The sequence below is a fragment of the Carcharodon carcharias genome, chromosome 2 (assembly GCF_017639515.1).
Source record: "Carcharodon carcharias isolate sCarCar2 chromosome 2, sCarCar2.pri, whole genome shotgun sequence".
Lineage (NCBI taxonomy): Eukaryota > Metazoa > Chordata > Chondrichthyes > Lamniformes > Lamnidae > Carcharodon > Carcharodon carcharias.
In genome coordinates this window covers 18604375-18628244 of record NC_054468.1, presented here as the reverse complement: position 1 = coordinate 18628244, position 23870 = coordinate 18604375, and the positions used below count along the sequence as shown (strand labels likewise).

General features: G+C 44.0%; 1 protein-coding gene across 1 annotated transcript in view; it reads left to right on the top strand.

Annotated features, from left to right (window-relative positions):
* LOC121270800 (mediator of RNA polymerase II transcription subunit 12-like protein) overlaps window positions 1–23870 on the top strand; it is a 604195-nt gene that overhangs the window by 93940 nt on the left and 486385 nt on the right. Inside the window, exons 6-7 of the mRNA XM_041176240.1 lie at window positions 5914–6024; window positions 12181–12453. Of these exons, the coding sequence (XP_041032174.1) occupies window positions 5914–6024; window positions 12181–12453 (384 nt within the window). The remainder of the gene's footprint in view (window positions 1–5913; window positions 6025–12180; window positions 12454–23870) is intronic.

Genomic DNA, 23870 nt, shown 5'->3' with positions numbered 1-23870 from the left:
ACTGACTTGCAGAACTTCCTGTTGCTAGTAATAATGTAGTGTGGATTAAGAAAATCCTAGGTGCTGAGAGAAATTTACAAATGGTTTTGTGCAGGCTTGATAGCATGTGGCTATCTTGATTCCTTGTTAGATATTTTTGCAGAAAATAATACAGAAGCTTATTTAGATTACCCCTTGATACTGGCTGATGCAACTCTCCTAGTTTTGCAGGCCCAGGTCACCTCTGATGGTCAGTGGGTAGGAGCTTTGCATCTGCAATATGATGGGTGCAAACAACTGTAGAGGCTCTGCCTGGCCATTTATTTGTCAGTACGTCTCAAGTGCATAAGCTCTGCCACCTAGAAGGACAAAGGCAACTGGACCATGGGAACACCATCAACTCCAGATTCCCCTCCAAACCATTGAGCCAAAATGCCCTACGTAAGAGCACTGTTGGAGCACATTCACCACATGGACTACAGAGGTTGGGGAAGAAGGCCCAACAGTATCTTATCAAGAGCAACTTAGATGCGTAATAAGTGCTAGTTTTCTTAATGATGCTCATATTCCCAAAAAGAACATAGAGAAAATTATAGCCCTTTTATATTACAGTCCTGACTTTGGCACTGCAATTTTAAATGGCATGGAAGTGGGTGGATCTAGCTCAAGGGTGCATTGCAAGCTTCTAGAAGCATGAGTGATGTTTACAGCATCAAATCTTTCAAACTGGCAAAAGAAACTATAAGTACTTGGTGACACCATAGTGAGTGACAGTACAGTATTCACATTATTCACCTCCTTCTGTTAGCAAAAAACATCTGTAGTCAAAAATGGAAAGTTACGGTTGTGACTTTCTTTATACGATTGTTTCTTGTTAATGCTGGGGAATTTGTCAAAGCTGTGCAATTGGAATAGATTAAATAACAGCAGGAGCCCTGCCACATTACAGAGCCGCTTCATGTAGAAGCTGTTCTGCAGTATAAAGGGGGATGTCAGGGCAAATCGGTTGGAAACTCACAGCTGTCGAGCAAATGGGACTTAAAAAAGGAGTTTTGGCTTCAGTTCCCCTTTTTGAAACTGAACCGTTGACAAAGAATTATTATTAACACACTTTCTGTTTGTCTCTCTCTTCTTCAGTTGGTTTCACCTTTAGTAGAATATGTTTGTTTAAACAATGTTTTGTTGACTCAGTATGAGTGGGGAGGGATGACTTGCTGGGTACAGTTGCTGAACTATAACTCTGTGTTTGACCGTAAAGCATTAAGATTTTTAAGTGATTCTGCCATTTGAATTAGCATGCTCTGATTAAATTTGTTCATGATTGGGACTTTTACTCCATTCCCCATCCTTAACATTCATCTTTCTAAATGCAAATATTCAAAAGCAATTAATGGAAAAGACTAGTTCTTAGCTTCTTTGAATGGTAATTGTGCTTTGCAATATTAGTAGCAAATGCACTTAGCGTGTTCGTAAGAAATGGGTGGAAACAATTGTATAGTGGTCATGGACTGGTAATCCAGAGGCCCAGGCTAACGCTCTGGGGGTACGGGTTCAAATCTCACCATGGCAGCTGGTGGAATTTAAATTGAGTTAATGAAATCTAGAATTGAAAACTAGTCTCCGTAATGGTGACCATGATTGTTGTAAAAACCCATCTGGTTCACTAATGTCCTTAATGGAAGGAAATCTGCCATCTTTACCTGGTCTGGCCTAGAAGAATTTGGTTGACTCCTAACTGCTCTGAAATGGCCCAGCAGGCCACTTGGTTCAAGGACAATTAGAGATGGGGAAAAAAAAATGGTGCCCTTGCCAACGATGGCCAACATCCCACGAAAAAAATGGGATGCTCTTTAATTTAATTTAAAAGAACAAAGAAATTTCTTTGCCGGTCCTAACAAAGGGTTAAACCCTATTGGATGAGCGTGTTAATGGGTTTGTTATGAATATTGCACAGCAGAGTTTCAGCCCCCACATCTTTTAAACGCTCTGCGTGCGTTCGTAGGCTCCTGACTTTGCCGCCTCCAGCCACAATTCCTTGTAAAAGTAAAACATGAAAGACTATAGGTTTCTGTTTTTGGGGCACCAACGGATTCCTTTTGTGTCTCTTGTCATATTTGTCACTTGGCTGTGAGCCACACGAGAGCACGTGCTGCTGTTTGAATTTGTGATCATGCTAGCGTAAAACATGGCCTAATTCAGCACTAGAGGTTGATCTGTAATGTATTGACTCAATGAAGTGAAAATTAGGAAAGTAACAGACTGTTCCCTCGTGTGCTGAGCTACATCAGATTCGTTGGCAGACAGTTTGTCTTAAATAAGCTCCAAGGAATAGCCACCGACACCTTTCTGGGCCTGCTGTTGGTTCCTTTTATTTGGACAATATACTGTGTTTAAATCCAATTCTATTTAGACAAATATTCTAAAGATAGGTGCAATTGCTGCTTGTGTTAATTTGCATTCCACCAGACCCAACACATGATGGCACAGAGAAGCAGAGATCCACAGAGAATAATTAACACAAAAAAGATTATATTTAGAATCTTGATATATTACTTTAAGGCTTTTCTACTTTTTTCTCTTCATAATCACTCTCTTCTCAGTCCCAATACCCTCCCCAGCTGCACAAATGTGCACTTTGTTTTTCTGCACACGTCCTTTGATACCATGAACATGTGTATGTTCTGACCTTATTGTCTTTGCCTTGTGCCCTTAAGCTGCTGGGAGGCAGAGAAGATACCACACCACCAGCTACTGAATTGAGGCCTCAATAATGACAGCTCATTGTTGATGGAGCTGAATAAGGAATTCCTATTAGAAATGTGGACATAGATGTTGACATTGTAACTTAACAATAGGAGGGTACCCTTACATTAGTGTCTGTTACCAAGGTTACTATGCTCTCTACCATTGCTATGTTCCTCTACCCAATCTCTTCCATGTCATAAAACAAAAAACTGCGGATGCTGGAAATCCAAAACAAAAACAGAATTACCTGGAAAAACTCAGCAGGTCTGGCAGCATCGACGGAGAAGAAAAGAGTTGACGTTTCGAGTCCTCATGACCCTTCAACAGAACTGATTTCCATGTCATTCCCCTGGTCTCACCCATCCTGAGGGAAATGCTAGTGAATTTTTTATTCTCTTAACCATCTCTTTATGCACCCTCTCTTTCATTCTTATGGTGGGGGAGGGAGGATGGGAGATAAAAAGCATTGTTTGGGCTGACTGTCAACTCTATTCCTGCTGTCTATAACTGCTGTTTCTCTCCATCATTTGTTCCTCCTGCTCTCTCTCTCAGTCCCCCCACATTCAGCTCCCTCACTTGCCCACTCTCCCCAGAGGCCCATAGCAACTTGAAATAGTTGTGGAAGGGGTTGCTGGTGGACTGGTAGTGATAGTGGACAGTGAAGGGCAGGCAGAGCGGTTGTTTACAAGTGCTGTAAACAACCAGCCATAAGTGGCAGTGGGTGGGCAAGCAGCGCTACAGTGAAAGAGAAAGTAAAGCTTGGTGCCCCACTTGGCTTCTGGAAGACTAAAAGCTATAACAGGTGTATATAGTAATTCTGAGGTGTGATAAAATTGTGACACAAGCAAGTTAGTGTGCAAAATGTATGACACTTCATATAAATATGCACTGCCTGTTGCAGTATTGGCAATAATGCTGTAATGTCAACATTTCTGTCCACGTTCTAATAAGAGTTCTCTATTTGGGAGGTGACGGCACAGTGGGGTTGTCGCTGAACTGGTATTCCAGGGTAATGCTCTAGGGACCCTCAGCAGATGGTGAAATTTGAATTCAATAAAAATCTGGAATTAAAAGTCTGGTGGTGACCATGAAACCATTGTCGATTGTCGTAAAAACCCCATCTGGTTCACTAATGTCCTTTAGGGAAGGAAACCTGCCGTCCTTACCTGGTCTGGCCTACATGTGACTCCAGACTCACAACAATGTGATTGACTCTTAAAATGCCCTCTGAACAAGGGCAATTAGGGGTGGGCAATAAATGCTGGCCTAGCCAGCGATGCCCACATCCCATGAATGAATAAAAAAAAAAATTCTACTCTGTCAGCTATGGGCCACCACAAATCAGGCCTCGGTCTAGTAGCTGAGGGTGTGCTTGCATATCTGCGTCTCCCAGCAGCTTAATGTTTAACAACGACACTTGTGAATGTCCTTTGCCCTGATGCAACCATCCTCTCGAAATTCGTTTAAGTTTTCAGTATTTAGAATGATTTATAAAACATTTTGTGACTGACTTTTCATATCCTATCCTGTGTTAAATGTGCTATTTAAATGTATGTTTCCATTTTCATGGTTCTAGTTTTGACTTTCCTCTCTTTGGTCCTCATCTCACCCTGGCCCCGCTCTTTAAGAACAGTGGGCAAAATGTAGGCATTTTAGCAGTAATGTCATATTTTCAGAATGTGGATCCATACTGTGCATGAATTGCAGTTTATTTTCTGATATCTTGTCATTATTTTAAAAGAAAAGTCATACAATTGCCTGGTTATGTTCGTAATGACCCAGTTTCAAACCTACATTGTCAAATTCTTTACCGTTTAAGTGCCTCAACTCTCCCATCTCAGTTCAGAATGCAGTCACATAAAATCACTGTTCCTATCTTTTGTCCGGAACTTTCCTTGTGCGTCCTTCGAAGCGAGGATGACCAGTTCATCAACTGGAGTGTTTGGTAGTGTTCCGGTGGGCAGATAGGTGACTGCTAAGGATGATTGACACCCGGAATGTTCTGCCACAAATAGGACAGGATACCACAGACCGTTGAGTTTTGGATGAGCTGCTGGCTCAGGGTTTCTTCTCCTTACATTTTCTCTCTGCCCCTGTATGCACTTGTGTTTGAAGGAGGCTGCACCCTTTTTTTATTTGATTGTGCTCGGGGGCAAGCTTCTCTCAGGACTCGAAATTAATATCAATACTCCTAAGTGAAGCCTTCAAAGTGTCCTTGTAGTGCCTCCTTTCATGGGCCACGAGAGCACAGCCCAGATTCGATATCTGCCTCCCCCTCCCCCTCCCCCACTGCCGTAGCACACTCACTTTGGTAAGTGAGTGTCAGGCATTCTGGCTACATGACCAGCCCAACTCAGTTGTGACTACCTCAATATGGTGCAGATGCTTGGCATACCAGTTCTGGTGAGCACCTCAGTGTCTGCTATTTTGCCCTGCCATCTGCAGAAACCTCCAAAGACAGCTCAAATGAAAGCGGTTGAGCATCTCGGCATGATGCTGGTACACAGTCCAAGTGTCACATGTGAAGAGCAGAATGGGCAGGGCTAATGCTCTATAGACTTTAACTTTGGTAGGCAGATCTACTCCTCTTCATTCCTAGATTATTGTTTGAAATCTGCTGAAAGCTACACTTGCTTTGACAATTCTTTCTTGTGTCTCGTCGTCAATATAGACAGTTCGAGAGCTGCCCTTCTCAAGATGACTGTGTAACTGAGTGCTGTGTGAAGTTCTATTGATAAACCTGTGTTTGCATCGAATGACCCATCTGTCTTCATGTTGCTATGCCAAGGCAGTCAGTTAAATTCAACAGTTTGAGATGCATCATTTCTTTCCTCCACACTATAATCCTAAGCAGGGCCATTTATTAACTGTATCATTGGGAGGGTTTGGTTTTCGACAGTCATTGGTATTGATGAAAGGTTCCCATTTCCATAACGTTTATTTATACTCCTCTTGCCCTTGGAGATTAGTACACTGCGAATGGTACTGACCGAGCCCCTGCAATGCATCTTGCAAGTTTCTACAATTCTTGTGCGACATGCTAATTACATGCATTAGAAGTTCTTGCAGGCAGTAGGAATGTTGGGATTGAAGTTGCTTGCTGTCATTGTAAAAGATAGTGCATTGATTTGCTAAGCACGATGAACAGAAAAAAAGCTTATTTAAATTTGCATTCATGCCATGTTGTAGGATGGGATGTTGGAGAGACACGAGTATTTGACCTGGATCCTGGATGTCCTAGAAAAGGTCAGACCGGCAGATGATGAACTCCTTAAGTTGCTGTTGCCACTAATGCTCCAGGTAAGCAAAAAGAGTACTTCTCCTCTCCTCATTTTTAAACAGATATAAAATATATGTAAAACAAAAACAGAATTACCTGGAAAAACTCAGCAGGTCTGGCAGCATCGGCGGAGAAGAAAAGAGTTGACGTTTCGAGTCCTCATGACCCTTCGACAGAACTTGAGTTCGCGTCCAAGAAAGAGTTGAAATATAAGCTGGTTTAAGGTGTGTGTGTGGGGGGCGGAGAGATAGAGAGACAGAGAGGTGGAGGGGGGGGGTGTGGTTGTAGGGACAAACAAGCAGTGATAGAAGCAGATCATCAAAAGATGTCAACGACAATAGTACAATAGAACACATAGGTGTTAAGGTTAAAGTTGGTGATATTATCTAAACGAATGTGCTAATTAAGAATTGATGGTAGGGCACTCAAGGTATCGCTCTAGTGGGGTTTTTTTTTTATTATATAATGGAAATAGGTGGGAAAAGAAAAATCTTTATAATTTATTGGAAAAAAAAGGGAAGGGGGAAACAGAAAGGGGGTGGGGATGGGGGAGGGAGCTCACGACCTAAAGTTGTTGAATTCAATATTCAGTCCGGAAGGCTGTAAAGTCCCTAGTCGGAAGATGAGGTGTTGTTCCTCCAGTTTGCGTTGGGCTTCACTCCAACTTTAACCTTAACACCTATGTGTTCTATTGTACTATTGTCGTTGACATCTTTTGATGATCTGCTTCTATCACTGCTTGTTTGTCCCTACAACCACACCCCCCCCTCCACCTCTCTGTCTCTCTATCTCTCCGCCCCCCACACACACACCTTAAACTAGCTTATATTTCAACTCTTTCTTGGACTCGAACTCAAGTTCTGTCGAAGGGTCATGAGGACTCGAAACGTCAACTCTTTTCTTCTCCGCCGATGCTGCCAGACCTGCTGAGTTTTTCCAGGTAATTCTGTTTTTGTTTTGGATTTCCAGCATCCGCAGTTTTTTTGTTTTTATAAAATATATGTAGGTGGTTATGAAGAAAATAGAATAAAGGAAAGCCCATCTAGCCCAACCAGTCTGGAGTTAGGGATTCTTGACTTCAAATTATCTACATACCTCGATCGTCAAAGTGCTTATTTAAAGAAAAAAATCCACGATTTTTGTTGTTTGATGAGCATTGCATAGAAACTAAACAAAAAGTTTGGTGATAAAATGTTCTCAGGTTGTTTAAATTACTATTTAACATGACACAAATACATAGCTAGACTTTTGCAGTTGAAGGATAACTTTATGGCAAGCAGTCACACGGTTTTCTGCAATATTTAGCATAACAGCAGCCTTGCCTCCATACTGCATTCTATAGACAGCTTCTCTATTTGTATTGGAGTGAGCCAGGCTTTCAGTGTAGTGCATCAAAAGGAACGTCAACCCAATTCAGAGAATGGGGAGGATGGCAGATGTTGCCAGGCTTTGTCTTATGAAGCATCCCATGTAAAAATGTTATTAAATGTTTCTAACAAACTTCCCACAGAGCTTATTGTTGTGGCTTGGCACAGGCATTTTATGGCTGGGTTTGAACCCAGTACAGTGTGTGGGATTGAAGGGCTCCTCTCAACTTGGAGGTATTAGTTCTATGCCAGCTAAGTTCCAAAGTTCAGTTCGGTTCCACTTTGGGAGTTGATTGCCAATTTGTCCCTCATTTGTCAGCGATTATCTGTCTTGATTGCGAGGTGACTAGGGATGACTAGTCTGGGAAATGGAGAATTCATACTATTCTGATGAACTAAGGCTTGATAGATCCCGTTGGGAAAGAGCAGAACTGTTCAAAAATCCAATGCTGATCAGAGTATTAACAATGGCAGCCCAAAAATGGAACTTGTTACCGATTTCTTAGCACTGACAACCATCACTTCAATGAGCAGAGAAAGAATAGAATCCTAAATAGGATAGCATACAATAATTCAGAATTAAAGATTTATTACTTCCCGTGTTCTTGATAAGTTCATTAAAATTCTTTGATAAGTATCTGCATAATCCTGTTTTAAAAATCTATATATTGACATGCAGGCCCCTCTTGCATTTGTAGAGCCTGTGTCACTCTTGCATCTGATTGGCTGAAATGTCCTGCATTGAACTGCTACAACCTATGGTTGGGTGTGTAGAGATCTTGCTGATGGACAAATAGCAACTAGGAATAAAGTTGAGAAATTACGAGGCAGTAAACAGGTACCATTAGCTTGAGTGGAATAAGGCTGGAGCTAATTAAATTGTTCTGAGCATTTCTTGGAAAATCCTTTCTGATTCCATCTTGTTTTCAGTAGCCAGAGGGCATGGCACTAGAGACAAGGTTTGTAACATGATGGAACACATTACATAAGGAATTGCCTAGAGTCACCTTTGTGTGGTTCCGTTTGGAAGTTTGTTTTTGCCGACAAAGCCTCCTACAGGGTGTCTGGGATCTGTGCAAACAGGGCTTTTAACTGTGTATTTTAACCAATCACCAGATTAAAGAATTGTTAATGAGCAGCGCAGGATCTGAACCAGGAAGTGTAAGTTAGAAGGCTGAACTCAATATCAAATTGGTTCAGAAAGTAAAACTTGGTGTGGGGGGGTACAATGATTGGATTAAGAGTGCAGTAAACAGGGACACAAAGAAAAAGTACGAAAAAAGACATTTTAATGTTCTTTTCAATCTCGAGCAACAACGAACAAGTTATTGTTCATGAACATGACAACATGACATAGCGCATTTAATGTAATAAAATGTCCCCAGGTGCTTCACAGGAGCAGTCTGGAGTTCTGAGTAACAAGCTCTAATTGAGATGACGCTCAGTGCAGCCATGTTACTGTTATTGTTGCACACGTGGACTTCAGCCCCCCAGAATGTTTAAACATAAATGGACTGGAACTTACTGTAAACAGCTAACGAACGGTACATGGTAAAAACAAAAATACCTGGAAAAACTCAGCAGGTCTGGCAGCATCTGTGGAGAGGAATACAGTTAATGTTTTGAGTCCGAATGATCTATTCGGATCATTCGGACTCGAAACTTTAACTGTGCTCCTCTCCACAGATGCTGCCAGATCTGCTGAGTTTTTCCAGGTATTTTCGTTTTTGATTTGGATTTCCAGCATCCGCAGTTTTTTGCTTTTATCTGAACGGTACATGGTGTTAGTTAGACTTGCCCTTGTCGTGATTCATGGATGTTTAACAGACAAGTTGCTGCAAGTGAGATATCGCAATGGGCAGTGCCTTCCACAGGGCGTCTTGAACCTGTATGTACAGGGGCAACCAACATTGTATCTCCTTAACCAGTCAGGTTAAGGAATTGTTACTGAACAATGCAGAACATAAGTTGTAAGTTATAATAGTGAATTCAAGATCAAATCATGTACAAAAGGCAAAATGAAGGAAGGGAAAAATGATTGGATTAAGAAAAGAATAAAAAGAGACCCAAAGAAGCTGTTGCAAAAAAAAAATCTTGAGCAACAATTAAAGGCCGAATGAATGAGATTCCATGTATGTAAAAGTTAATTTTCATTGCCAGAGAGGTTGTTTGACAGTAGTTAAGTTGAAAAAAAATTAATTCAACTGAAATGGACCAGCTCTAACTTTCTTGGGTGAGTATAGCCCAAATCTGGGACGTAAGTACAGGAACTTCATGCTGTTCAGTGTATTTGAAATGGGGCATTGCTGTTCTTGTGCTGCTTCTAATGGAGTGGCACATCTTCGACAGCAGCTTCCAGATTTTTGGATTTGACTGTATACCTATGCTGGCCAGAAGCTGTTGCCACATTCGCGAAAAAGTAATGGTGAGCACTATTAGCCTAGGTTGGTTTAAAGGTACTTTCTGGCCCAAGGTTCTTCATCAGCCTGATAGGCTAAAACTCCAATAAGGCAACCTAAGGTTGACCCCCTTCACAATCTAATGCAACATTTTACAGTGAGTGTAGGGTTTGCAATAGGCAAGCTGTAAGGCGCTCTGTAACTGGCCAGATTTGGTACCAATTATTCAGAAAGGAAATTGGTACAAAAAGCCAAATTCTAATTCCCCAACTGGATAAACCCATTTTCAATTATGTACAGCTTTTTGATTTAATATGCTATGGGATCAGGGATAGTGGTTTCGAAGTTCACCCATCCCCAGTGGTATTATTGAGTGATTCCCTACCATTTTGGCAATTCTAAATTTAAAATTCAGACACATCCTCTTACCATGTCATTGCTGAATTCCATGCTTCAAGCCCCTGCTCTTCTGTGCTCACTCATTCAGAATGGACCACGTTAAACATCATAACTGTAGTCTATAATTGCACTCCAGATCTCAGTCTGAGTAAAGCCACAGGCGATAATTATTTTCTTTCCATACATTATCACCTTCTCCTCCGCGAACCTCGACATGGTACAATTATAGCAGGCAAACTCATCACAGCTTCTTAGGTGGGTATGGCCTTTTGGTATTTTGGAATAGGCTGAAATTATTCCAAGGCTTTGTATCACGATCAAGTGGTGCTTTTCTAGCACGCCATCACCCTTCACAGTTTTATAAACTCACGGAGACTTGTCCCATTCCCTGTATAAAATGCAGTGTGAAACTGGGCAATTTCTCCTGCAGTTGCTTGTTGTTGCAACTGTCAGTTTGGTTCTCATCATCTCTGGGTGGAATCTTACCTCTGGTGGGTGGGCTGGGAGTCTGGGTGGGGGGTGCCTGCAATCGGCTGCGCGCTGCCATTTTACCCGGGCGGGCCGGTGTAACACGTGGCTGGTAGCGGGCGGGGGAGGAGGGAGAGTCGGGGCCTGTGCGTGAAAGAGCACAGCAATCTCCCTGAGGCACGGAGCTGCCTTGGGGATTAAGTAGATAATAGAAGTTTTAAAAAAAATAAAGTTAAAAAAATTATTTAAACATGTCCCCTCACGTGACAGTGTCACGTGAGCTGGGTCATATTTGTGAAATTTACAAAATGTGTTTATTAATTCCAAACAACCTTCAGGAAGCCTCATCCCGCCCGTGGACGAGGTTTCCTGGAAGTTGCGAAGGCCACTTGGGCTCTTCGCCTGCCCGCCAGCCTTCAGGTTCGACGAGCAGCGTTGTTAATAAGGTCAGTTGCTTTCTTGATGACCTTAATAGGCCGTTGACAGTTCGGAGGGCGTACAGCCACCTCCGGCGGGTGCCCGCTAAACGCTATATTGAAATGATGCGCGATGACATGGGGGGGGGACACACGCATCCTTTTATGCGTTGGCGTGCAGGGCCCACCCCGCTTGCTGACAGCAAAATTCTGCCCTTTATCTGAAACAGAAATATCAACATGGTAAGATAGTCACAATTATCGTGAAACTGTGATCGCCAGGATATGTTTAGGGTCCAGTGTTACTCCAGAGATGGGTCCACAGATAATTAAACCGCTGCGTAGCCCCAGTACCACAATGTATCCTTGCATGGGGTCACATTGACAGATTATAATCCGCTGTGTATTTTTTTTAAAAAATAAAATCCTTTTTGAGATGTGCGCGTCACTCAACCAGCATTCCCCGTCTGTAGTTGCTCTGAGGACGTGGTGCTGGGCTGCCTTGTGGAACCGCTGAACTGATGCAACTGAGTGTCTATCTGGGCTACTTCAGGAGGCGGCTAAGACTCAGTCATGCTGGTGTGGAACTGGAATCACATATAGGCCAGTGTGGGTAAAAATGGCACGTTCCAGTCCCTCAAAGATATGAATTGTCCATTTGTGTTTTTCTGACAATCCTACAACTCCGTAGTCCCATTCCCCGATCCCAGAGTTTTATTTCCAGATGTGAGCTTTAAGCCGTTTCAGTTCCCGGACTGCCAGGATGGGATTTGTATGAGCATTCCCTGGATTTTTACTGTAAGCATGCGTATTTCTACTCTGGTAACATGACTGTACAATATCCTATATCCTATAGCTATATCCAATACCCTATATCTATAGATAGTTATATTTGAGTACAAAGTTGGGATGGGTCTCCTCTCTTTGGTCTTTGCTATTACAGCTGTCTCACTTGATTCCTGGCTAGACACTTGTTTTGTTTAGATTAGAAAGGAGCTCGATACAAGGCATAGAAGGAGTAGGATAGAAGGCAGTGAAATGGGTCAAAACTGATAAAGCTTGCAGAATGTCTCGTAGGTTATTGCAAACATGATTTTATCCGATGATTGATCCTTTCTTTCTTCCAGTACTCTGAAGAGTTTGTGCAGTCGGCTTATCTGTCCCGTCGCCTTGCTTATTTCTGTGCCAGGAGGCTTTCTGTTCTTCTCAGTGAAAACACTTCCAATCCTGTTCCTGCACATTCACCTCATATGATCATTGGACCAAATAACGCTCCCCTGGCTGCCCCCAGTCCTGCCGCTCCAGCTGTAGTGATGAGTCCGGTGCGGTCGGCCTTCTCAGATTTCCATTCATGCCCTCAGCATCGTCCTTTAGTTTATGGCCTGAGCTGCATGTTGCAGGTGAGTGGTTCCTTCGTATTTAGCAAACTGTGTCCCAGTGTCATGATTATTGTGATTCTATTTTTTTTTTAAAAGTTCTTTTTCTGAAAATTACTTCCGGGTAAAACATAACTGCATCTGTTGAGGACGACTGGCCGATGGAAAAGGGAAAGTGCGTTTAAGCTGCTGATGTGCTTTACCTACCAATATTGTTTTTGTCATGGGATGTTTGCGTCAATGGCAAGGCATTTATTGGCCATCTCTAGTCGCCTTTTGAGAAGGTGGCAGTGAGCTGCTTTGAGCTGCTGCAGTATGTGTGGTGAAGGTACAATCAGTGGTGTTAAGGAGGGAATTCTGCAGCTGTTGTGCAGATGGCCTTGCCTTAATTAAATGGGATTCAATTCGCCCAGCCAGGAGAGAGTTCTGTGCCAATCCTATTTGGTGACTTTGTTTTGATTGCAGGTGAGAGCAGCCACTCAGTAACCATTTCATTTTTCTTGTAACATTTGATCTCTGGATGTGGACAACACTGGCAAGGTTCTAGTTATTGCCTTGACCAGGGGCAAGCCTTCTCTTTGAAACTCTGCACCCCTTTTAGTGTGCAACAATTGCTTTTATGCTGAGTGGCTTTCTAGACCACTTCAGGGTAAATTGAGCTAGCTACGTATTGAGAGACTGGAGTCATGTACTGACCTGACAAGGTATCCTTTCCCTGAAAGATATTAGTTAATAATTTAGTTTACGTGACAATTTTGATCATTTTTCCTGTGTTACTATTCCAGCTGATGTTTCTACTGGACAAGCCAGTTGCCTTGATGGATCCTAACTTTTATTTTTTGTTTAGACACGTGGAGAGTGGCTACTGAACAGGGTCACAGGAGTCAGCTGATGAAATTGTAACAAAAGAATAAAACATTTATTAAACAAGAAAAGATGAACTATATTACAATACTCCTTCACCCACAACTATACTATATATACAGTTTCATAAAGATAACACAGGTTATAAAAGCCATCTTATACTCTAATGTTCATAGTCAGCAGCATTTTCCCATTGGCGAGTGGGGATGGGGCCCACCTGCCGATGTGTAAAACGACACGCAGAGACGTCAGGGGGGAGGGGAGGGGGTGGGCACTGCCCGTCATTTAGATTTTCAGTTCGGCGGACGCGCAGCCAGCTCGGCTGCATGCCCGCCGATCTGTCAAAGGCCTATTAAGGCCTGTTATAAAGTAATTAAATCATTTAAATGAGCTGCCCGTCCAACCTTAAGGTTGGCGGGGTGGTGGGTTGGGCGGGGGGTGGGGGGGGGGGGGGGTGGTGTTGGGGGTGGGCAGGCGAAAAGCCCAGGTGGCCTTCGTATTTTTCACGGATCCCCATCCACGGGCGGGATGAGGTTTCATGACGTGTTTAAAAAAAATCAGTACATTTTTTTTCCCCAAATTTCATTAACATGTCCCAGTTCATGTGACACTGTCGCATGAGGGGGCATGTTTCAAAAGTTTAAAAATCCTTTATTTAAAAGTTTAACACTGAAGCAAATCTCCCTGAAGCACCTCCATGCCTCAGGGAGACCTCTGTGCTCTTTCATGCGCATGCGCAAAAGAGCGCAGGGAACCACTCAGGGAGCCCTCCACTGCCCGCACAGGGAGCGCTCAGTGCTTCCGGGCGTGTGTCACGCTGCGTGGGCCCATGTAAATTGGCGGCGCGTCCCCGCACAAACACCCCCCCCCGCCGACAGGAGGAAAATTCTTGCCAGTAAGTACACAGTCCATGAGGCCAATAGGCGACCTGTGGTCAGGCACACACCACAGTCTGAAACCAAGTGACAGATGCCACCCCAAACAGATGCTGTGGATCTCTCTCCAACCTCCTCCAGACGCTTGTCACACTGTGAACCAACCGGTTTCACTGAACTTGTCCTTCACACGAGGGTTTCCAATCTCCACTCTTGAAGAAGCTGCTTTGGAATCTTCTCCCAAACGACGCTTTCCCTCGGGCGCCTTCCGCAAAGGTCCACCTCGAGGGTTTCGAACTCTCCTTCCGATGTTCCTCTCCCCTGGATCGCCACATGCATTCAAGCTTCCTTCCACACACTCTCTCTGTCAGACTCAGCCATGCCAACTGGACGGCACTGCTTCACATACCCATAGTAAAGAGTTTCACACTTCGTCTGTCTTGGATCTTCTTGCTTCTTGCAAGCCTATTTCGCTCCAAGTCTGCGTCCTGCATCTTTCTCCCTTTAGCCCTGGAGCTTTTCTCTGCTTTTCACTCAACTTCATTCAACAGGACCTTTTCTAAATTCCTGTCCTTGACCTTTGACTCGAGGGTCTTCTCGGGACCCCCCTTCTGTTCTTTGGGGAAGCCTGCTTCCTGCAGCTCCCTCCTGTCCAGCTTCTAACTCCTGTTTCCAGCTTTAGTTTGGGATTTGTTATTTATCCCTCTCCTTTTGCTGCTTCTGCTGGCAGCTTCTTTCAACTTTAAAGCACACTGACCAACTGATTTCGGTTTCTGTATCTGTGTGTGTGGCCTCTCTCTCTCGCTTGCTCGCTCGCTCTCTCTCTCTCTACCCCTGTTGCTAGGCAACAGTACAGTTTTTTTTATACCTTTGTTTTATTTCCCTTCAAGAGTTATAATATCTCATTAAAATGCAGATATCTTTTAAAGTGAAACTAAAACTTAAGTTTCCCCTTTCTCAACACGCAAATACAGAAATACAAATCGACATAAACATTAAAGCTAAAACTCATACCTAGCACCCACAAATACAAATATAACTTACATGAAACTATCTCTAGTTCCTAACACCTGATGCTAGCCTATTAATTATCAGATTGATTAAATTTAGTTTTATTGCTTGCCATAATGGGAATTAGACTCCCAAATTCTGGTTGCCTGCCTGGTGCTATTATTAAATGCCCTACTTGTTAGTTTTTACAGAAGGGGTCCAGTGAACCCCCGAATGCTCTCTCGCTCAAATCTACAGCGACACAATAGAAGAGTTATATTTCAAAGCCCTGAGATGCTGCGGGGGGAGTTCTCTGTTTCTCTCAGCATTTCGCTGGTCTCTGATGTTAAAGGGAAACTAGAAGACTCCTCCCCCTGAGCAGGACTTCAGTGTTTGTGCCAAACTGAAGAAGTCTGAGACTGTCTCCTCGAGGGCTCCAGTCTGTGGTAGGGCTAAATTCTGGAGTATGTAGATCTCCAAGTGATGGCATACCTGCAGCCTTGTGTATCGACAGAAGTTAGTGAATATTATATGAAACATGATAATAGAGGAGAGTGGTTGGTATGTAGGTTGGTAGTTCCTTGATCTGCTGTTGGGAGGTTGGTTCAGCTTTCAGCCAGGATTTTTTATTTCGCTCTCACTTATATGTGTGTTCTTGCTTTCTCTCTCTCTCTCTTATTTTCTCTCTCTCTCCCTCCATCTCTCCCTCTCCCTCTCTCTCTCTCTCTCTCTCTCCCAGGGACAAGTCCACAATCTGTCCGTAATTGAGCATTTAAAATAATAATCTAACTTGGAAAAAGGCCATTAAGATGCCTGATGTGTGAAACAAGACTGTAACATGGGTGCAGGGTCGTGAGCTCTGATTTCTTAGCTCGCTTTCCATAACCTCAGAGCGTTTGAAACATGCATCAAATCTAAAAAGCTTCAAACCTCACTCCTTTTGAAGTTTTTTTTTAGAAAAACTATAATCTGATACAACATGTCATGATCTGAACTGTAACAAATGAAAATAATAAACCAATACAACAATCTAGCGCAATGTTTTAGAACTTGTTATAGTTATTTATATTACAACAGAAATTATACTGTGATAATTGTGTTGACAAACAGGGCTACCCAAGTTTAGTGGAGTGATCGCCAATGTTATCATATCTCTTTTTTCCATATTTGTTGATTCACCAGCAAATTGGTTTGCTGTTTGTGCTTTCAAAGGCTATGACAAAGAGTAGAGGAGCGTAAAAGCAAAGAACTGCGGATGCTGGAAATCTAAAACAAAAACAGAAATACCTGGAAAAACTCCTCAGGTCTGGCAGCATCAGCGGAGAAGAGCACAGTTGATATTTCAAGTCCTCATGACCCTTCAACAGAACTAAGTAAAAATAGGAAAGGGGTGAAAAATAAGCTGGTTTAAGTGGGGGGGTGGACGGTGTTAGGACAAGAAGCCAGTAATAGGTGGAGATAACCAAAAGATGTCACAGACAAAAGGACAAAGAGGTGTTGAAGAGGAGTGTGTTGTTTGTAACTGCAGCCAAGTCCCAAAGTGAAGAGGTTTGGAAGCCCCTGTTTTGGAATCCAGTTGGGTAGGATTTAGAATGTGAATCTAACAATGTGGGCGCGCAAGGAAACAAATGTGCATCACAGCTCAAGGAAATCTTTCAATGTATTGAGTGGGAACAAATAAAACAAACTCTTCCTGCTGAACAGAAATGTTCGCTAGCTATCCCTGAGAAAGGTGTTGCATATGTCGAGTGTGTGACACGTTACTAAGAGGCAGGAATATTGGAAGCTTGAAATGAAGGTAGAAAATGCTGCAGGGACTGCAGTCCACAGACGAGAAAGGCAGGCCAATGTTTCCTGTATGACGGACAATTGTGTTTCAAACATTTACAGATCATCCTGCTTTTTTAAGGCTCGGTGGGTAGTGTTTTCGCCCTGGGAACCAGAAAGTTCTGGGGGCCAAGCACCTCGTCAGAGACCGAGAACAAAATCTCGACTTTAGTGTGCAGTGCTGAAGGAGCCTCTCAGATGAGGCGTTAAAATGAGGCCCCGACGCTCCTCCCGGGTGGCGTGAAAGATCCTAAATCGCAAGTTTGAGGAAGACCCAGGAAGTTCTCTCCAGTTTCCTGACCTAAATTTATTCCTCGCCCAACTTCAATCTGAAAAAAAGCAACAGACTACCTGCCCGTCAGCCCATTGCTGTTTTGTGGGACCTTGCTGAGCACCAGCTGGCTGTCGCGTTTCCAACATTATGGCAGTGACTGTACTTCAGAAAGGAATTAATTTGCCTGAGGGGTAGTAGAGGCAGGAACCCTCACAACATTTAAGAAGTATTTAGATGAGCTCTTGAAACATCTTAGCTACAGGGCTACGGGCCAAGTGCTGGAAAATGGGATTAGAATACAGAGGTGCTTGATGGCTGGCAGGGACACGATGGGCAGAAGGGCCTGTTTCTGTGCCGTATAACTCTGACTCTATGACTCTAACTTGTTGTAAAGCGCTTTGTGATGTCCTGAGGTTGTGAAAAGATCGATAGAAGACCAGGTTCTTCCTTTCGAGTGCTTGCCTATTGACCTGTCATGAATTTCCAGCAGGCTCTCTCTTGCAACCAAGCACTTGTTATGATTTGGGGTAGGGAAAGAATTTCAGAAGCGTGGAGCTGTGGCCCCATTCACAAATTAAATATTTGCGCATCTCCTAACCTTGTTTTATCCTCGGTCTGTTTGGCAGAAACCCTCAAGGTCGGTGGTGAGCTTTTAAGCAAATATTTAGTTGCTTTGACAGGGATGATTGATACGGCAGGAGCAAGGCTTAATGTTACTTGGGTCTGGTTTAAACACGTGCCAGTTTAACAGGGCATTGCTCTTGTGTTTTGCTTGCAAATGTGGCATTAAAGTATCTTTTGCGAAGTGTGCAGCAAAAATTTTTTAAAGTGTGAATCTTGTTTTTTATTCTTTCAGTGATGCAGCAGGCATCACAGGCAAGGTCAGCATTTCTTGCCCATCCCTAATTGCCCTTGAACTGAATGGCTTGCTAGACCATTGATGAGGGCAATCTTGAGTCACACGTAGGTCAGACCAGGCAATGACGACAGATTTCCTTCCCTAAAGGGGTATTGACGAACTAAATGGGTTTTTTTTACAATCAGTGAGCGTTTCATGGTCACTGTCTCTGAGACTAGCTTTTAATGCCAGATTTTATTAATTGGGTTGAAGTTTCACCAGCTGCCACGGTGGGATTTGAACCCAGGTGTTCAGGGCATTAGCCAGGGCCTTTGGATCACTAGTTCAGTAACATTACCATTACACCACTGTCTCACCATGATGTCTTCTCCTTTTGTGATGCTTACTGAGGAGTAAATCTTGGCCAGATACTGAAAAAATTGCTCATCTCTAATACTTGTGCCAAGGGGCCTTTTGCATTCAACTGAGAGGGCAGGTGGGGCCTTGATTTAATGTCTCATCGGAAAGGTGGCACCTTCAAAAGTGCAGCACTCCATGAAGCACTGTGCTGAAGTGTCAGCCTGAAGAGTGGCTGAAGTCTCTGGAGTGAGTGAGTCTCAAACCCACGACTCCTGTCTTGGAGGCAGGGGTATTACTTCAGAGTCAAAGTTGACACATTAAATTGGAGTGGAAGCTGGTGAGCTGTTTTTAAACTACAGTGCAATGAAAATGCAAGTAGAAGAAAGATTATATAGAGTCAGCAGAAGTTACCTGTTCAGTGGTCAGGTTTTTGCTCGTTTTAACTGGAGGGAGTTAATCCGCCCCCATTAACAAGACGAAAAGTGGGCAACTACAACTCTTGGATGAGTTCAACACTGGAAATGAAATAGGTATGGGAGGAGGAATCATCAACGATGCTGAAATAATTTGTATCAACTTACTTTTTGGCTCAGGCGAGTTGAAACTTAAAAAATAAGGCACCCAAGGTCATTTAGTGATTGCAATTATCTAGTCCTATCCTCTAACACCACTGCACATGTGCCAAATGGAAATAAATCCATTTCAAAATGCTTTGAAAATTCTTTTCTTCTGGCTTCTTTTCTTTCTCCTCCACTGCTAATTTTCTCCTCTTCTGTGAAGCACATTGTGATGTTTAATTCCATTTGTGCGCTATATAAATGCAAACTGTTGTTGGTGTTTCCGAGCGTACAGTTTCACAGGGGCCGAGTTGTTGTTTGGTTCCTTGCCCCGTTATCCATTCCCCATGAAAGCAAAATACCGTGGATGCTGGAAATCTGAAATTAAAAACAAAATTGCTGGAAAAAACCCAGTATCTGTGGAGAAAGAAACAGAATTAATGTTTTACGTCTGTATGACTTCTTCAGAGCTAAGGAGAAGTAGAAATGTGATGGACCTAATACTGTTTAAGAGGGTGTAGAGCAGGTGGAGCAAGATAGAAGGTCGGGGTAGGTGGGAGCTAAGGAGAGATTGACAATGATGTCATGGACACAAGATAAAGGGAGTGTTAACAGTCGTGTTAGAGACTAAAGAGGTGCTGATAGTGGCATAAAGGTAAGAGCAGAATGTGTTAATAGCAGAACAAGGGTCAGTGCAAACCAATGACAGATGGCCCTGTGGTTGGGGGGGTGGGGGGAGGGGGGGTGGTTGGGGGGGAAAAAGTGAATAAATAAATAAATAAATACAAATTGAAATTAAAATTAGGCTTAAAAAAATCACCAATAAAAAACCCAATTGGGTTAAGAAAGGGGTAAAGGTGGAAGAGCGAGGTCGTGGTCTGAAGTCGTTGAACTCAAGGCTGTAAAGTGCCTAGTCAGAAGATGAGGTGCTGTTTGTCCAGTTTGCGCTGGGCTTTATTGGAACATTGCAGCCGGCCAAGGACGGACATGTGGGCATGAGAGCAGGATGGTGTGTTGAAATGACAAACGACAGGAAGGCCTGGGTCGTGCTTGCAGACTGAGCGAAGGTGCTCTGCAAAGCGGTCACCCAGTTTAGTCTCCTCAGTATAGAGGAGACTGCATCGGGAGCAGTGAATGCAGTAGATCAAACTGAAGGAGGCACAAGTGAAGCGCTGCTTCACTTGAAAGGAGTGCGTAAGGCCTTAGGCTGTGAGGAGATAGGAGGTGAAGTGGCAGGTGTTACATCTTCCACGATTGCATGGGAAGGTGCCATGGGGAAGGAATGAGGAGTTAGGGGTAATGGAGGAGTGGGCCAGGGTGTCATGGAGGGAATGGTCCCTATGGAATGCTGACAAGTGAGGGGAAGATGTGTTTGGTGGTGGCATCTTGCTGGAATTGGTAGAAGTGGCGGAGGATAATCCTTTGAATGCGGAAGCTGGTGAGGTGAAAAGTGAGGATGAGGGGAGACCCTATCATGGTTCTGGGAGAGAGGGGTGAGGTGCGGGAAATGGGCCGGACACGATTGAGGGCCCTGTCAATTACAGTGGGGGGAACCCTCAGTTAAGGAAGAAGTAAGACATTTCAGAAGCACTGTTTTGGAAGGTGGCATCATCTGAACAGAAGTGACGAAGGCAGAGGACCTGGAAGGCAGGGTGCAAGGAACTGTAGTCGAGGTAGCTGTGGGAGTCGGTAGGCTTGTAATGAATATTGGTGGGCAGACTATCACCAGGAATGGAGACAGAGAGGTCAAGGAAGAGGATGGACCATGTGAAGGTGAGAGAGATGGAAGTTGGAAGCAAAATTAATACTTTTTTCCATGTCCAGATGAGAGCATGAAGTGGCACCGATGCAGTCATTGATGTACTGAAAAAAGAGTTGTGGGACGGGGTCTGAGTAGTACTGGAACAAGGAATGTTCCACATACCCAACAAAAAGACAGGCATAACTGGGGCCCATGTGGGTACCCCTAGCCGCACCTTTTATTTGGAGTTAAGGAGAAATTGTTCAGTGAGAGAACAAGTTCAGCCAGACAGAGGAGAGTGGTTGTGGATGGGGACTGTTCAGGCCTCTGTTCAAAGAAGAAGCGGAGAGACCTCAGACCATCCTGGTGGGGGATGGAGGTGTAGAGGGATTGGACATCCTTGGTGAAGAGCAGGCGGTTAGGTCCAGGGAACTGGAAATTGTTGATACGACGTAGGTCATCAGAGGATTCGCGAATGCAGATGGGAAGGGACTGCACAAGGGGACAGAGAATGGAATCAAAGTAGGAAGAAATGAGTTCCATGGGGTAGGAACAGGTTGACACGATGGGTCTACTGGGACAGTCCTGTTTGTGGATTTTGGGAAGGAAGTAGAAGCGGGCCGTGCGGGGTTGGGAGACTGAGGTTGGAAGCAGTGGAGGGAAGATCTTCAGAGTAGATGAGGTCAGTGACAGTTCTGGAAACAATGGCTTGATGTTCAGTGATGGGATCATGGTCCAGGGGGGAGGCAGGAGGAAGTGTCTGAGAGTTGGTGCTCAGCCTCTGCGAGGTAGAGGTCAGTACACCAGACAACAACAGCACCGCCCTTGTTGGACCTGAGAGAACGGAGTGCAGCAAGTACAGAAGGAGACAGGCTGGAGTGGGTGAGAGGAGCAGAGAAATAAGGACGATCGACGTCACGCCGACAGTTCTTAATGAAAAAATCAAGGGCAGTTAAGAAGGCAGATGGAGGAGTCCAGGTAAAGGGAGAATACTGTAGGCAGGTGAAAGGATCCGTTGAACATATAAAATTCATCACATTTCTACTCCACTTTACCTCTGAAGAAGTGTCATACGGACTCGAAACATTAACGCTGTTTCTCTTGCCACAGATGCTGCCGGACCTGCTGAGCTTTTCCAGCATTTTTTGTTTCTATATCCATTCTTCATGACTGAATCAGAACGGCGAGTGCCAGAAGGGCAGTGAGGTTTTGCGCAATAAGCATTCCTTCACTCCATTTCCCGTGTGCTGGGGCTCTGGCGATGGCAGTGTTAGGGCAGGCAGGCAAATAAACCTCCTTTTCCCTCTTCAGTCTCGGGCTGGATTCCACGGCTGAGTAGACTATGTTCCCCTACTCTATGGCTGGCCACTGCGGGGGGTGGGGGGGGGGGGGGGGAAGAGGGTGTGAAAGGGTAAATCTCTTACATAAAGATCCACTTGATCCTTTAAAGCTCATCCCTTTGTCCCAGATCCTTTGTAATAACAGTCAGATGCTTTTCGAATGACTCCCCTGCTTTTGTCGCCATTGACGCTTCGGTAGATCATTGAGAGTGCTAAATGTTGAAATAAAGAAATCCTTCCCGACATTTATTTTTATTTGCTGTCCATTCATTTATCCTATGTTTTCTGGCTTAGATTGCATTTGTGATTTTCGAGATTCCTATGAACTATGCCACCTCCCTTTCTTTCTCTCCCCCTTTTTCTCTCCTTTTTGTTTTCATGTAGCTCATCCATTTATTGAATGGACGCTGACTCACACTCAGGGCTGTAACCCTGGGACCTGGGCCAACATTGATGACCTTCTGTGGGAAAGTGCGAAGCACCAGTTTGTGTCCAGATCTCTGACGGGCAAAGATGGTCATCTAGGGGGTGTGGCAGTAATGTCACTGGACTACTAATCCAGAGGCGCAGGGCAATGCCTGGGGGACCATGGGTTCAAATCCCATCATGGCAGCCGGTGGAATTTAAGTTCAATTCACAAATCTGGAATATAAAGCTAGTCTCTAATGGCGACCATGACAGCCATCATGAATTGTTGTAGAACCTCATCTGGTTCACAAATGTCCTTAAGGGAAGGAAATCTACCATCTTTCCCTGGCCTGGCATACCTGTGACTCCAGACCCACAGCAATATAGTTGGCTCTCAACTACCCTGTGAAATGCCTAGCAAGTTACTCAGTTCAAGGACAGTTTGGGAAAGGCAACAAATGCTGAGCTTGCCAGCAACACCCGCATGCCACAAAAGAATAACAAAATACATAGCATCACAGGTACTGCAGTCTCCTGTCCTGCCTTGTATTAGATCCTTATTAATAGTGCTCAAGCACATGAAGTGTGGAATGAGACAGCACTCATCAGATCTCATCTTTCCACACATCAAATACAGGCTAGCCTATCACGGACCATGCCACTCATTTAATCTCCACTGGGAAAGCTCTACATTATCCTCCCTAATTCTTAAAGGTTATGGAGCTACCTTGGGTCACTCATCACAGAAGATGCAGAGGCTACCCAAAGCATTTTGGGCTAGACTTAACAAGGGTCATGGCGTTGTAAGCTCACTTACGAGTGTGCAGTCGCCGCAGCATCTTGCTTACAATGAAAATTCACCCCTTGTGTGGCTGGTGACAATGTATGGATGTGAAAGCTGCACCATCAAGAAGAGTGATGAGGCTCAGATAAGACCATTCGGAATGAACGGACTCAGACAGAGATTGTGGTGTTACAGACGGACAAGCAGACAAATGAGGGTGCGCTTGAGAAAGCTGGTGTTAAGAGGGACTTGTCTGAGGCCAGTGATATCAAGGAAGCTCTCTCATTTTGGACATGTGATGCTAGCACTCAGGGACTGCAGGAGCAGGGGGACCTGGGTGTTTATGTGCATAAGTCATTGAAGGTGGAACGACAGATTGTGAGAGCAGTTAAAGCATTTGGTATCCCAGGCTCTATTAAGAGGTGTTTAGAGTACAAGAGCAAGGAGATTATGTTATACTTGTATAAGACACTAATTCAGCCTCAGCTGTTGTATTATGCCCAGTTCTGGGTGCCGCACCTTAGGAAGGATGTGAAGGCATTGGAGGGTGTGCAGAACAGATTCACGAGAATGATCCCAGTGA